General features: G+C 34.9%; 1 protein-coding gene across 4 annotated transcripts in view; it reads right to left on the bottom strand.

Moving 5' to 3' along the window:
* The window catches only part of LOC145686459 (uncharacterized), a 201,606-nt gene that overhangs the window by 96,968 nt on the left and 90,386 nt on the right, over positions 1–14,252 (bottom strand). For all 4 annotated transcript variants that reach the window (XM_081759778.1, XM_081759781.1, XM_081759779.1 and 1 more), the window contains one exon: positions 7,704–7,864. In XM_081759778.1, the coding sequence (XP_081615904.1) occupies positions 7,704–7,864 (161 nt within the window). The remainder of the gene's footprint in view (positions 1–7,703; positions 7,865–14,252) is intronic.

Raw genomic sequence — 14,252 nt, 5'->3', positions numbered from 1 at the left:
ACTGACTCGGTTCTAGAACATGACATTTAGGTTCTTGCTTAAGCAGTAAACCAGCAGTAAGATTCCGTATTATTATAACCTCTATATGTATCACTATTCATATTACTATTTAACAAATTAGTTTATTCGAAATCATAAGCTCAAGTTAGGATAACAATTTTATTATCTTAGGTCGGTTTATCATTACAAAACGGAGACAAGTTTGAAAAAAAAAATCTAGTTTGATTAATAACTTAAAACAATTGTATCTCATAACAATTTCGTAAAGTTGCATATCCATACTTCAATTGATATATTTGATAATCACAAGACAGTTTCAGCGAATCGGTACATTAGTTACAATATATCAGACAAGGATTGATCTTAAGTAGCCAACTACGGAACTTTACAATAATTGCTCTTCGACTAAATTCGTATCATGACTGGTTTTACAGACAAGAAAAAAAAAAATCTACCAAATACTGATCCATCCCCTTTTTAATTATCTATGAAAAAAAAACTGAACGTTCCATTTCTGAAGACATAATTATCTAACTGTCACTCATATTCTACAATGTCCTCCAATCTGTGTTGCTACTGTATAACTCCAACTGAGTTCTAAAACTGTAGCATATATCAGATATGGCTTAAGCATTTAGCCCGCCCTCGGACAACACATTAAATATTTTATTTATGCACTACAAAGAAAAGAAAGGAAACGAAAGAAAAAAAAAATAATGGACAGCGAATTATGTACAGATGGTATGATTGATGATAAGAAACGTAAGTACGTGACAGGATATTCTCAATACTAATATGGAACGTTATTGTTTTATGTATCTACTTTTTCTTTTTTTTTACAACATGCAAGAGAATTCATACTAATGTGGTGGATCAATTCATTAGTTTGTCAGTCATATAAATCTAAGAGCCACAAGGTGAAGTCAACCTTCATAAAATATTCCGAAGCTAAGCTAATCATACCGTGAGTTTACAGTAACTAAGAACATGTACCGAATACGCAATAAGGATAAATTCGCTTATATTTAAATGCATTCCGACCTAAGATTCATTCTATCATGCAAAATTTTGAATTGACTGTAAAGATTAATAGTAACGTGGAGACATGTATGGCAGATAAGCGAGATGCGTAACGCAAATGAAATTTAGCTATCCATAGTACTTATATTGATCATTTTTCGCAAGATTACTTCCAAGAGTTATTAGTTTTTATAAAAATTTTTCAAACTGTTGAATTTCACAATACACTCCTACGTCACCGACGCCATCTTGGAAGACGAACTTTTATCTCCATAAAGATGTTATTGTTCAAAATAAGAAAAATCAGGTTACCTGGAAGCCAGGTACAATTACTTACAGTCTTAAGGAGCCCGATAACAGCCCACTTTCCCTTCTCCAAAAGCCGGGAATCTCGGCCGTTACCAGTCTTCTCATACTGAGGTTATATGTCTGCTTCTATCATGGCGATTTGCAAACATTAATGACCAGCGGGGGTGGATCAGAAAAGGTTAAATAAAAATTTGGTGAGAACTCGGCAACCGAAAGAGATTATTAAGGTTATTCCCAGATCACTTTTTGTATATAGGTTGATGGCACAAATCCAATAATTTCGTAATATACTAAATTTTCGACATCGAGTTCTCTCACCCCCTTTTCCTGCTGGTGTGTTACTTTCTTCTTCTTCTTCTTCTATACCTAACTACTCGTGCATTGCCTATTTTATGTATATTTATTAATTCACACTATAGTTAATTGCATTAATTTAGAAAAATCAGTATATCAACAACTATCATTAGAATTATGTTTGCTTTCTTCCAAATTTAGTGATTTTACTGTTTATAAATATAATCCTAATACTTCTAATATTATTAATCAATTGAGTTTGGTAGTACCCAGCAGAAAACTTCACTAAAGCTTCACTGAATTGTCATTATTATTAGGCCTAACGCTAGGCCTAATGCTCTCAAGTTTAAAATAACAATTTTAGATTTAAATCTCGGTGAGTAATACTAATACATTTTTCAAATTAATAAAATGTGTAATACAAATCCCCCTTTTTTTCTATTCAACTATTTAATATGATTTTGAAGTGCATTGGTAATGTTTCGTTATTATTATCGTAATTATATTTGTATTACCGTAATGCAGTTCTTCCTCAGCACAATGCACATTGTGACACCGGTTAATTTATTTATACATAATTATATTCCGCCTAACAATATAGGTTTTACAAGTCAAACGTGTGCTCAGATATAGAATAATAGCCTAAATCTATATAATTACGAAATATCAGAGAAAGCAAAGGTTTGCCAAGGTGTGCCAAACAACCGACCTAACAACAACTAACCTATGTAATTAACACAAACACACGAACATAACAATAATAAAATAAAATGGCACAAATGCACAATACGGGAGCCATCAAACATGTAACGAGTTTCAATATATGCATACCGGTATTAATATAATGTAATCGCTACCGGTAAACCGGTACGTTACACATTGTTTGGGCATTTTTCATCAGGGCCACAAAGTTTAAGTCGTTATTTTATTTAGAATCTTTAAATTCAAGCTAAACACAACAACTCACTGAGTAAGGCTATGTGATAATATAAAAAAATGCAATCACGTAACAGTTTCAACACAATAGCTGTGTTTTCACCAGAATGGTAGTTTGATGAAAACACAGTCATTGTTTTGAAACTGTTACGTGATTGCGTTTTATATATTATCACGTAGCCTTGCTCAGTGAGTAATTGTGTTTAGTTTGCCAATATGAACACAAGGCCTCACAGAGTAATCTTTAAATTGTTCTTGTATTTCCAGAGTGGCATAATAAGAAAAAAAAAAATCACACAGTATATTTATGTATACTGGTAGTTCTATCTACCTGTTCCAGTAGGTAGGTCAACTTAAACCCATACTCAACAATTAATATCTGTAAATTTTTAAAACTAGTGTACTAGCTGTTACTGAAATCTGTTATTTATTTATTTAAGTAGTTATTGTAAATATTTATTTATTGTAAGTATTATAAGTACTTATTTTAAGTTTTTGTTACAGTGGAATCTTCCTTAAAGTTTAAAAATATCATAACTATCAACTCAACTAATGATTGCTTTAAATCACAATAATCTGTTACACATATGTCTACAATAGTTCCTGAAATTGTTCAAGTTGTTTTGAAACAGGTGCATATAATTCATTTTAATTAAAGATTAGTTTAGTAAGTCTCTCATAACAATTTCGAACTCAAAATAAGTTTAGTTCTAGAATTTTATTTATTTCAGCACATGTGTATCGTAACAAACTAAAGATGGCACAAAAAGTTGAGAGGTCGGACTCTAAAAGACAATGTTGAAGGAAGTGTCGAAAAACAAGTAATGAATTTTTCGAGTTCTGTGTGCTTCGGTAGATGGCAATAAAAAACTCCAACATCCTTCACAATTTTATTTTTCTATGCTTAGAACACAATCCACTCCTACCAACCCTCATCTTAAAAAATACAAAAAAATAAATAAATAAAATTATCTAACCAACACAATTAGATGCTGAACTGTCGAGTAGTTCAATGACCAACATTGATGCATAAGAGTTTATCTTCAATTTTAGCTGAGGACATTATCTTCTTGAATCCCACATTGACTTATGGGTTCCATCTTAGTTTTGGTATCGAAAACGGACATGAACTCCAAATCTCTAGTTATTTAGTAGGGTGGGCCGAAAAAACTTTTTATTTTTTTTAAGTCGCTATAGCGCGGAAAAGTTGCCTTTGGTACTGATTAGAAAAATTAAGAAAAAAAATGAAATCGGTTAACACCTTCCGTTCGCGCATCGCAGTTCAAGTTTACCAAAAATGACAAAAATCTTATGATTTTTAATTTCTTTTCTCTTATAAATAAATAATAGTTAACTGATTCCATGATTTATTTTCTGTAATATAAATTTATTAAACTGTAAAAAATAGTTATTGTATTTTTGAAATTCACAACATAACTGAAAATTATTTTCCAAAAAATAACATTTTTCATTTGTATAACATATTGGATTATTTCAGTTAAATGACTGGTTTAAAAAGCAAAATGAACATTGTAAAACCGTTATTCTTATTTTTTTAAATTGTACTTAAAATTTAAATAATTTCATCTGCAGCACTTCGCCCATTCGTAAACAGGAATGACACAGAACTCACCATGAGGAGGTGGCTTCAGTTTGATTTCCACCCACACCGTTCCCAACCAACCATCCAATGCAGGTGTGTTTTACATGTTTTTAGTTAATCCTTGATTTTTGTGGATTTTTTCACTTGTTTTAGCAACGAGGATTCACTTTGAAATGAGATTTTTGGCTGAAGTGTGGCATAATAGCTCTGGATTGCGGAGTTGCCTTGATATATCCATCTCTTGACTGAGCACCACATACTTTGGCAGCTGCTTCTGTTATCAGTTTTACATGTCTCTTGACAGCTTGTGTGTGGCAAGGGAATACTCTTACAACTTCCCAATCGGGTACCATGCCACTCTGTATAAGGAATCTGATTTCATCATCATTGATTCGACGCAACAATGCAGGAGAAGATACTTTGCAGGTCGACCAGTCAATCATTTCAGTACAATCTTTAGCACCAAAATTGAGTTTGGGTGGTATGAAGTTCCTGATTGTCTTTCCTTTAGTTTTTGCCTGTCTTGCCTTTATTATTCGTCTAAGAGCAAGTTTTCTGGATGGGCAAAAAATGCGTTTCTCTCAATTACAGGCTCTACCACTTGCCGAAGAGTTTCAGGGAGGTATCTTGTTGTAGCAATTGCTTCAAAAAGATGTTTCGAACCATCTGAAAAAGAATGACTTGTTTTGATTTTAAACCACAAGGCACGTACGAACGCAATATAAAAAGTACAATTCTTTAAGACCTTCTGAGGGATTTTCAGTACTCATGTACAACCTAAGAATTCTGTTTGCGGTAGTCAGCCATCTTGAGTGCGACATAGGGCCAGGGTCTCGATAGGACAAATCTTTTGAACATTCCCCTGCATTTACTGATCTTGAAATATCCAAAAGGTACTACTGGTCTTTGCTGAGAATTTGACGGTCTACTCGTACTTCAGGGATTATGCAGTCAACTCTTTCAAATTCAACTATAGGTAATCTTTCACAGCCATTAAGCAGTTGACCGATCGGCCCACTAAAGGTTTTAGGACCTGTTGGTTCCCCATCAACGTGTTGAAATAAGTGGCGGAGAGGCAACTCATTAAAATGGAGAAGACATACAGCCCACTGCAACGGTCTACCTATATGAAGTTCAATTTGCCGAATTACACCATTCCTCCATCCCGTATTGGTAACAGTACCATCACAGCCAACAACATCTAATTCGTCCAAAGAAACGTCAACTTCAGTCAAGTAGGAAATTATGCTGGAAGCGATATCAGTAGAAGATCCCGATGATGGAGAAACGTGGCCAATATATGTCGACCCAGGTTCTTGAATGATAGTGTAGTGCTCCTCTTTTTGAAGTCTACGAAATAACTTAGAATCACGTTCTTCAAGGTATCATCTTTGCGCCCATCAAAGTATAGGCCACGAAGCAAAGTATCAGGTTTACACTGCAAAGATCAGATATGACTTTTCTCTCTCCGTATTTTATTTTTATCGACCACGTGAGAATAGCCCGTGTCTGTCACCATTCCAATATCTTGTAGAACGCTGGAAGCAATTGCAGCAGTAGGACAGTCAGATACACCAAACCTATCACTATTTAGTACCGTTGTCTTCAGTTTTATTCTCATCTGCCATTCTGATGGAGTTTTGGTGAGGATATCTGAGACGAACTCATTATTTTCACTTTCACAGAACTCGGAAGAGCCCGAAGCGTCTTGTTGAAGTCTTGAACTGAAACAATCTGTAGGGTCGTTTTCAAAAGTAGCTGATAAACTCGAAGGCGTATCATTAAAAACACGTTTATGTTTGTAGTTCCTTCTTCTCAGTTTTGAAGTTAACCTTTTCGTTTCTTGAAGATCTATTGATCCAATTTTGCCAAAACCACACTTCCTTTGAAAATAGATGAATCGTAACTCAAAGGCAGGTATCTTCTTAGACTTTTCACACTTGCACTTGATAGAAATTAAACATTCACACAAATCTTTTGTCTTATCACACGTACAATTCAAAATGATAGGACATTTGCATGCTGCCACATCAAATAACGACAATGATCTTTGCTTGAAGTCTGCAATCTTCTTTGCAAATGTTGGCTTGTTCAAATCACGACCGTATGATTTTCTCAGTTTATAGTAACTATCATGATACGCAACAAGCTGCACGATCCTGTACTCAGTAACGGTAGAAATAGACGCTCTGTCATAAAAGTTTTTTTTTTTTTTTTTTTTTTTTTTTGTTTGTTTGTTTCTTTCTTCCTACTATCCCAGCAACTTTTGAAAAGCTCACTTTTGCATTGTTTGTTTGTGGGTAGTCTTTCGTGAAAACAACACCGAAGTACATCTTCATATGTAGGCAGTTTAGTTAGTGGCAAATCTCTGGGATGACCAAAAAGAGGACACTGAAAGTTTTGCCTCGTAATCATCTTCGAAGCTGCCATTGTAGCGCTACGAAAGATCACCGCACGGAATGCAACAAAAATACTAAGCACTACAATTCAAGATTATAAAGAACAATTAATACAAATGAAATAACACAGCTAACACTGAAGAGGACTTCTGCACAACGCCACACTTAATCACTAAGTGAGGAAATGACGAGGACGTGACGGACACGGAATACGTGTCAAAACTTGCAGCGTTCAGCATTCAGCAACAATGCTCGAACACTCTCAAAGTCAAGCTATCTAGCAGAAGGGGAGGAGAAGTGGGATTAAATCCAGTAAATTGTCGGACTGCGGAGAAATATTTCCCTATCAATCTGCTTGTCTTTTAAACCAATCATTTAACTCATATGTGCAAAATTACCCCAGACCTAAAGTATGAAAAAGTTTTTTTTTTTTTTTTTTTTTTTTTTTAAAGTTTTCAGTAAAGTTGTGCAATTGGAAAACATAAAACAAAACAAAACAACACACTGTAACTATTTTTATACTTTACTACAATTTATATTAACGAAAATAAATCATGAAATCGATTAAATATTATTTATTTATAAGACAAAAGAAATTAAAAATCACAAGATTTTCGTCATTTTTGGTAAACTTGAACTGCAATGCGCGTAACAGAAGATGTTAACCGATTTCGATTTTTTTTTTCTTAATTTTTCTGATCAGTACCAAAGGCAACTTTTCCGCGCTATAGCGACTTTAAAAAAAATAAATAAAAAGTTTTTTTGGCCCATCCTATTATTTAGGTTCATACTGCAGATTCAAGTCAGACATTTTTATTGAAGTTAAACTTCTAGCTTTACGTAGCATGGTTATGTCCTTTGGGCTAAAGGACACAGATTATTAATGAAAGTAAATGGATCATGAAAGAATTCGAGGACTGAGAGAGCCTGGAGGAAATGGGAAAACTTACGATGACATCCACCGCAAACTCCACATGGCTTGAAGACAAACAACCCCCTCCCCCCCTCGCGCCAGAGATGAGTGCTCAATCACTAAGCCATCGTGCCAACATAAATAGATTTAGTTGCAACCATGCTATTCGGAAAGAACCACAGTGTTAAAAAGTTTTGACCAAAGTATTTAAGAAGAAATTATTACAAACCTGTCAACCTCATGCGAATGTCTCTCGCCTTCATATATCTCAAACACCGCACAAATAGATCGAGGACCATTCTCTGTCCATAGATCTACTGACTGATCGTCCAATTCATATAAGGCCAAATCATTATGTTCCAAGAGAGTGATAAGCACATCGGGAAAGTCCTACAATTATAAAAGCCATTTCCATTACGAGAATATCACTACAAATTGTTAGGGATTATTACATACTAACTAAACAAACAAACAAACAAAAATCGTTTTAATATAACGTGATACACTTTTATATCATAACTAGCTGAACCTGCGCTCACATTCACATATGAGCATGAATCTTTTTGTCATTCCTCTCAACACCTGTACATGTCACTTTACAGACACAAGCGAAGGACGTCTTAATATAAATCGACAAGAAGTATCGTAAAGGGGGCACTTTATCGATTATTTTTCCAATATCTCAAACCGTTTGCAAGATTTGAGTCTACTTCTGCTTTAAGTTTCTAAATGTACGATCAGTGTTTTCTTTCTTCTTGCATGCAGTATATAATACGCAAATACATTACACACATAATTACTTACAATGTCGGTGATATATGGTGTTGATTGGTCAAAATACTTCAAACAATAAATATCTTAGACTGGAAAAATGTTTATCGTTCGCTTTTCATTATCATTTGACCATGAAACAAACGCCGGATAAATATACTAACCCCGTATGCAAATATGTGGTGTTGGAATGTGTAACTCGTAGGATAAGATGCTTTGCTTTTTAAAATTTTAATACTTCCAGTGTACCCTTAAACAATGTAATAAACAAATAACGGCCTTTTTAAAATATTCAACTAGAACTGAACAATCCACACAAAATTTGCAATCGATCAGTGAAAATGGTATCTTTTTGGAGCTTGTTGTTTTCAAGATATCATTCTTAAAAGAATTGGCCAATAAACTTTTCTTGACCACAAACATAATCCTAACATTTTAATATATAAGGTTATAATATATAACACATATACGAGAAAATTGAAAACTTACATCCGTTACAAAGAAGGTACGACCTAATACGTACAAGCCTACTATAAATGATTCACTTGGTTTTAAAGTTACACATGTATTTTTTAAGACTTGTTTTAAACATATTTTTATTTTTGTTAAAAAAAAAATCTACCAGAGAAAGAAAATTGTCAAAAAGTGCTTCCCATTCAGAAGACTATTTTCTTCCCATGTGAATATTTTGATTTCTCGTGGCTACAGCAGATCAATGTGGTGATTTACAATTTATTTTGTCTCTTTTTTTCTCCTTGTTTTTAACGTTTATTGTATTGTTTAAATGCTTATCAGTTAACCTGGGAGAAAGTGTCGTAGTCGAAGGTTGGATACTTGTAGAACTGATATTAAAAAAAACAAAAAGAAAAGAAAAGAATTCTCATTAAAACAAGTTGTATTCACAGAACAAACAAAGGGTTCTTTGCTAAATTGCGGTTTTGAAATTAAAATATCACAGGCATTCGTTGATTAGAGAAAGAAAGAATCCGAAATGAAAGAAAGACAAACTACGTGACAAGGTGCAATCTAGAGTTTTATATGATTGCCGCTAGAGAGGGGCATACGTTTAGAGTTCATCCGCCCCCTAGCCTGAATTTCAGATTTTGGGAGCAGTAATGCAGATTTAGAAACCTTTTGATGAGCAAAGTCCACAGAGAAAAAAATATGAAGTCCTTACACCGAATAAATACGGACTTTCATCAGTTATAATCCATTTCTATTGGCCGTAAGGAGCTATAGGCTTATATTGCTCTCTTGTATATTTTTTGGCCCAAAGATTCCAAAGCTAGCTCTATTTTCGAGTTTCGGGCCTGCTTAAAATTCTGGAAATTGGGCCTAAGCAACTTTCCAGTTTTGGTCATCTATATTTTCTCCGTATTTACTCGGTGTAAGGACATCAATTATTTTTCTGTTGGACATTGCTTATCAAAAGGTTTCTAAAACTGCCTTACCACCCCCATCTGAAATTTATGATGGGGGTGGAGGCGACTGCACTACTGCCCCATTGACTGTCTAGTGGCTGTCATATAAAAGTATTCTACACCCTTTCACGTGGTTTTAGTTACATTTATTTCGTACTGTTGACTGTGAAGATATTACATTTTCAAATAGAATTCATTTGCTGAGCAAACCTGAACCTTATTGAAAATGGACTTGGATCCATTGTGTTCTGAACGCCCCAAATATTATTTTTCTTCAGTAAATTATCGACTTGAAAAAAAAAAAAAAAAAAAAACAATTACATAGGCTTGCATAAAATTTTCTAAAGTTGGCACAACATGAAGTGTACTTCAAACATTACTTTTCGAAAATTTATTATTTTAAAATAATTTTATTAGCATCAGTGTTCCGAAATAGTAATCAAATTTTGTAATTAAAATCTCGCCCACCTCCATGAAACGCGAGCTTAGCCCCTACGGGCATAATTAGAAAACTTTCAGAAGCAATAATTCCGAAATGACTAGTTTTAGGGCTAAAGTAACCGGACAAGCGTATTTCTGGTAAACTTCTAGCCTTACAACACGTAGCATGATTCCCTTTGCGTTTTAAATTTCGAATTGCAATCAAAGATGGCCGCCATGATGCTTGATAGCACCATCTGATGTGTCAGACCACTTCCAAGTTTCATCCTCTCTCAACCCGTTCTGAACACACAAGGGTGGTGAGGACTTTTGTTTCAACATGTATATTGATAGATTGAGTGAAATCTCCGTAGTATGTAATTTTAAAATCTACTTAAAAAGCTTATTACAGCCAAGAAAGTACTTATGAGAGTCACTGGCAAGGAAGTGTAATAAAAGGGGTCGTGATATGAAATAAGTTGAGAATTACTAATCTATACTGAAATATTCTGTACCCAACATAGTGTAGTCTTAACAAGGATAAAATAGATGAAAAGGTCGGCTGCAAGCAGTGATGCTATTCAGCCGATTCGATAGAACAGGTTGTTATAATATTTCGAGTTCGCAGAACCATTTGTTATACCCAGACATAACAGTAAATTTTACACAATTATATCCAGGAACAGTAAATTCTAGTTTAACTATCTTTGTTTTAAGAAATTCTTACATCTAAAGGGTTAAACATATGATTCCGCAGAACGAAGTATAAGTGGCTTATTTCTTCATCTCAAATGCTCAGATAATCAAGAATGAGAACTGGGATCAAATGAGTGTAGCGGTGAGGGTTATACATATTTGAAACGCATACATATCATCACCAATACTTGTCGATCTATTGCTGGATTGTCTTCCCAGTACTTTTTGACAGTCATCTATCTTGGGTAATTTGTTTCCAAGATATTCGCAGTAGTATCTAATTTCGTCACGCCACCTTGCATTAGGATGCTGTGTAGGTCTCTTCTTTCACTTGTACTATCCAGTAAAAAATTTGCTTTGTCTACTTTGTATGGTTTGTTTCCTAAGAGAATTATATCTATTTATCTACCTATCCATCTACTATCTCTCTCTCTCTCTCTCTCTCTCTCTCTCTCTCTCTATATATATATATATATATATATATATATATATATATATATATATATATATATATATATATACACAGAACCGGTTGTTAAAAATTAGAACATCACTGGTTGCAAGTAAAGGGCAAAAAATCCTAACAAATAAATTATTACGCGATTTTAAAATGTGTTTAAAATCATGTTTTAAACTGTTCAAAATGTTTAAAATATGTATTTTTCGTGTGTGTTTTAAAACATGTTTAAACATTTTGAACATCTTTTTCATGTTTTAAACACTTTTATTTATTTATTTTTTTTTTTAAGTTTTCTTTCCAAACCTGGTTTCTGCTAATAATGCAATGAAAGGTTAATTTCTTATATTCGTAATCTTGGCCTGTGATGACAGATAGCGGCACAAGCTTGGTTTCCAAAATGGCATCTATGTAACAGAAAGCACTCTGTGTTTTGGAATATGAGGAATGTTTTCCGTTGTTACTACAGGGTGGCGCACGAAATGATCCACCATTTTCTTTTTAAATAAAAACTTTATTCACAATCAGAAGAGAAAGAAATGCACGTCACAAGGAAGAGTGTACTGTGGAGAAATGTTCTAATTCAAAACATGTTCAATGTGGCCGCCATTGTTAATCTGAACTGCATTTAATCGAACAGTGAGGTTATTCACTACTCGACGACACATGTTTTCATCAATTTCACTGCAAGCCTGAACAAAAAGTCGTCTGAGCTCTACCAAATTGTTGGGATGTTTCGGAAAAATCTTTTCCTTCAAATACCCCAACAGAAAGTAATCACATGGGTTAAGATCTGGACTATGAGATGGCCAAGATTGTCCAGCATGAAACCGGTCTGGAAACCGATCAGAAAAAACGCGTATGTGAAAAATTTCGTGTAAGAAATCCAAGACAACATTCGCAGTGTGCGGTTTGGCTCCATCTTGCATGAACCACTGCGTTGATGGGCAAAGCAGTAGCAAGCAACTGCCGGACAAAGTTATTCCGGAGCATACTCAAGTACCGCTCACTGTTTACTGTTTCTTCGAAGAAGAATGGCCCAATCAGTCCACGCCTAGAAATTGCAACCCACACTGTAATCCTGGGAGTGTGGTGTTGTTTTTCATGAATCAACCGTGGATTTTCATTGGCCCAAAAACGCACATTTTGTTTGTTGACCATTCCGTCCAAATGGAAATGCGTCTCGTCAGAAAACAGAACGTTGTGAAGGATTCGTTGTTTACCCTCTGCCCATTGCGCGAACACTAATCTCTGCTGCTTGTGATCATTTGTGAGTCGTTGCACAACGGTCATCTTGTATGGATAAAAATGGAGGTCACTCTTCAGAATTCGTTGAACCGAACGTCTTGATATGCCAAGTTGCACTGCTGCCTTTCTTATCGACTTCCCGGGACTCCTCTGCATTGCAACTCTAACAGCTTTAATATTCTGAGTCGAACACACAGGCTTCTGTCGAGGACGCTTCGGCTCCAATATTGTTCCTTCCCTCTGAAAATTTCATACAATCTGTGGATGGTTTTGTTGGAGGGAGCCCATCGGGTATTAAACCTCTCTCGAAACCGTCTTTGAGCAACAATAACACTTTTTGATTCATTATTACAAAAGTACGATTGTTGAGCGCTGTTCTGTGGCCAGTCTGCTCTTGTCAGCCATCTTGAAAACGCCCTCTAGCGGCGGCAGGATGAGTTAGGTGTCAATTTCTTCTTCACCTGTTTTCTCCAAACTGCACTGCTACTGCTGTAAAAGTGTACATTGCGATTTCTTGTTTCCCTGAAATGATTAAAAAAAAAATGGTGGATAATTTCGTGCGCCACCCTGTATATAGCGCACATTCCGTAGAAAGTTTGCAACTGTACCGTCCCATCACCAAAGCAGTCCAGAATGATATCAACAATTTAAGGACACTGGCTGTCTCTAGGTTAAATCATAGGACATCCACGACGAAACGAGTTAGGATGAATTTCGTATGTAGCCTACAGAAGTCAACACGGCATATCAGTTAGGAACTTGATATTCTGCAAGCACCTGTCAGGAAGATTTTGCAAATCTCATTGCGACTAAAACTTTACCGCATACAGTTATTGAAAATGTTGTAACCGGACGACTTTGTCAAACGATATTGTAATTCTATGCAGACCTCTACACAGAACGATAATTTTCTTTACCTTCTGCTGTTTAGTGACGAGGCTACATTTCATTTGAGTGATAAGGTTAATCGCGATAATGTTCATATGTGGGGTACTCAATAACACACGCTACAAATATGAAAAAGATTCCTCAAAAGTGAATGTGTTTGCTGCACTGTCTAAATAAATGTGTATGGTTCGTTTTTCTTCGCAGGAAATACTGTGAGGAGTATGCCATTCTTCGATACGCTACAGTTGTATTTGTTTCCACAATGAAAGAGGATTCCAATAACCTCATATTCCGCACCGTCTTATTGGCACACTGAAGTGCATCACTACCTGAATAAAGAATTCCCAAACCGTTGTACTAAAGACGAAGATGACTTAGCGCTTTCCCGTGGCCTCCTAGATCTTCTGATATTACAATTTGTGATTTTTTTTTTTTCATCGGGGCTTGTGAAAGACACTGCATGTGCCTCCACTATCAACACCCAGGGTTGGAATAAAAAGTTTTATTTTTTTAAAAAAAAAGAACAAAACATGTGTTTAAAACATGAAAAAGATGTTTAAAATGTTTTAAACTGTTTTAAAACACATACGAAAAAAACATTTTAAACATTTTGAACTGTTTAAAATTGATTTAAAACATATATTTCAAAATCGAGTAATAACGTATTTGTTAAGATTTTTTGCTCTTTGGTAGCAACCAGTGATGTTATTCTAATTTTTTAACAAATACACAGGGTGTTAATGAACTATACCGACAGTGGAATGAACTATAAATTTTAAGAAGTGATTCCTCACATCAAAATAAGAGAAAAAGTTCATATGGACCTATGGCGAAAAGTGCATAGTTTCAGAGCTAGGGCTGTCCAAAATCGCGAAAA

Source organism: Thermobia domestica, chromosome 5, assembly GCF_964235325.1.
Source record: "Thermobia domestica chromosome 5, izTheDome1.hap1.1, whole genome shotgun sequence".
Lineage (NCBI taxonomy): Eukaryota > Metazoa > Arthropoda > Insecta > Zygentoma > Lepismatidae > Thermobia > Thermobia domestica.
This window is presented reverse-complemented; position numbering and strand designations above follow the sequence as displayed.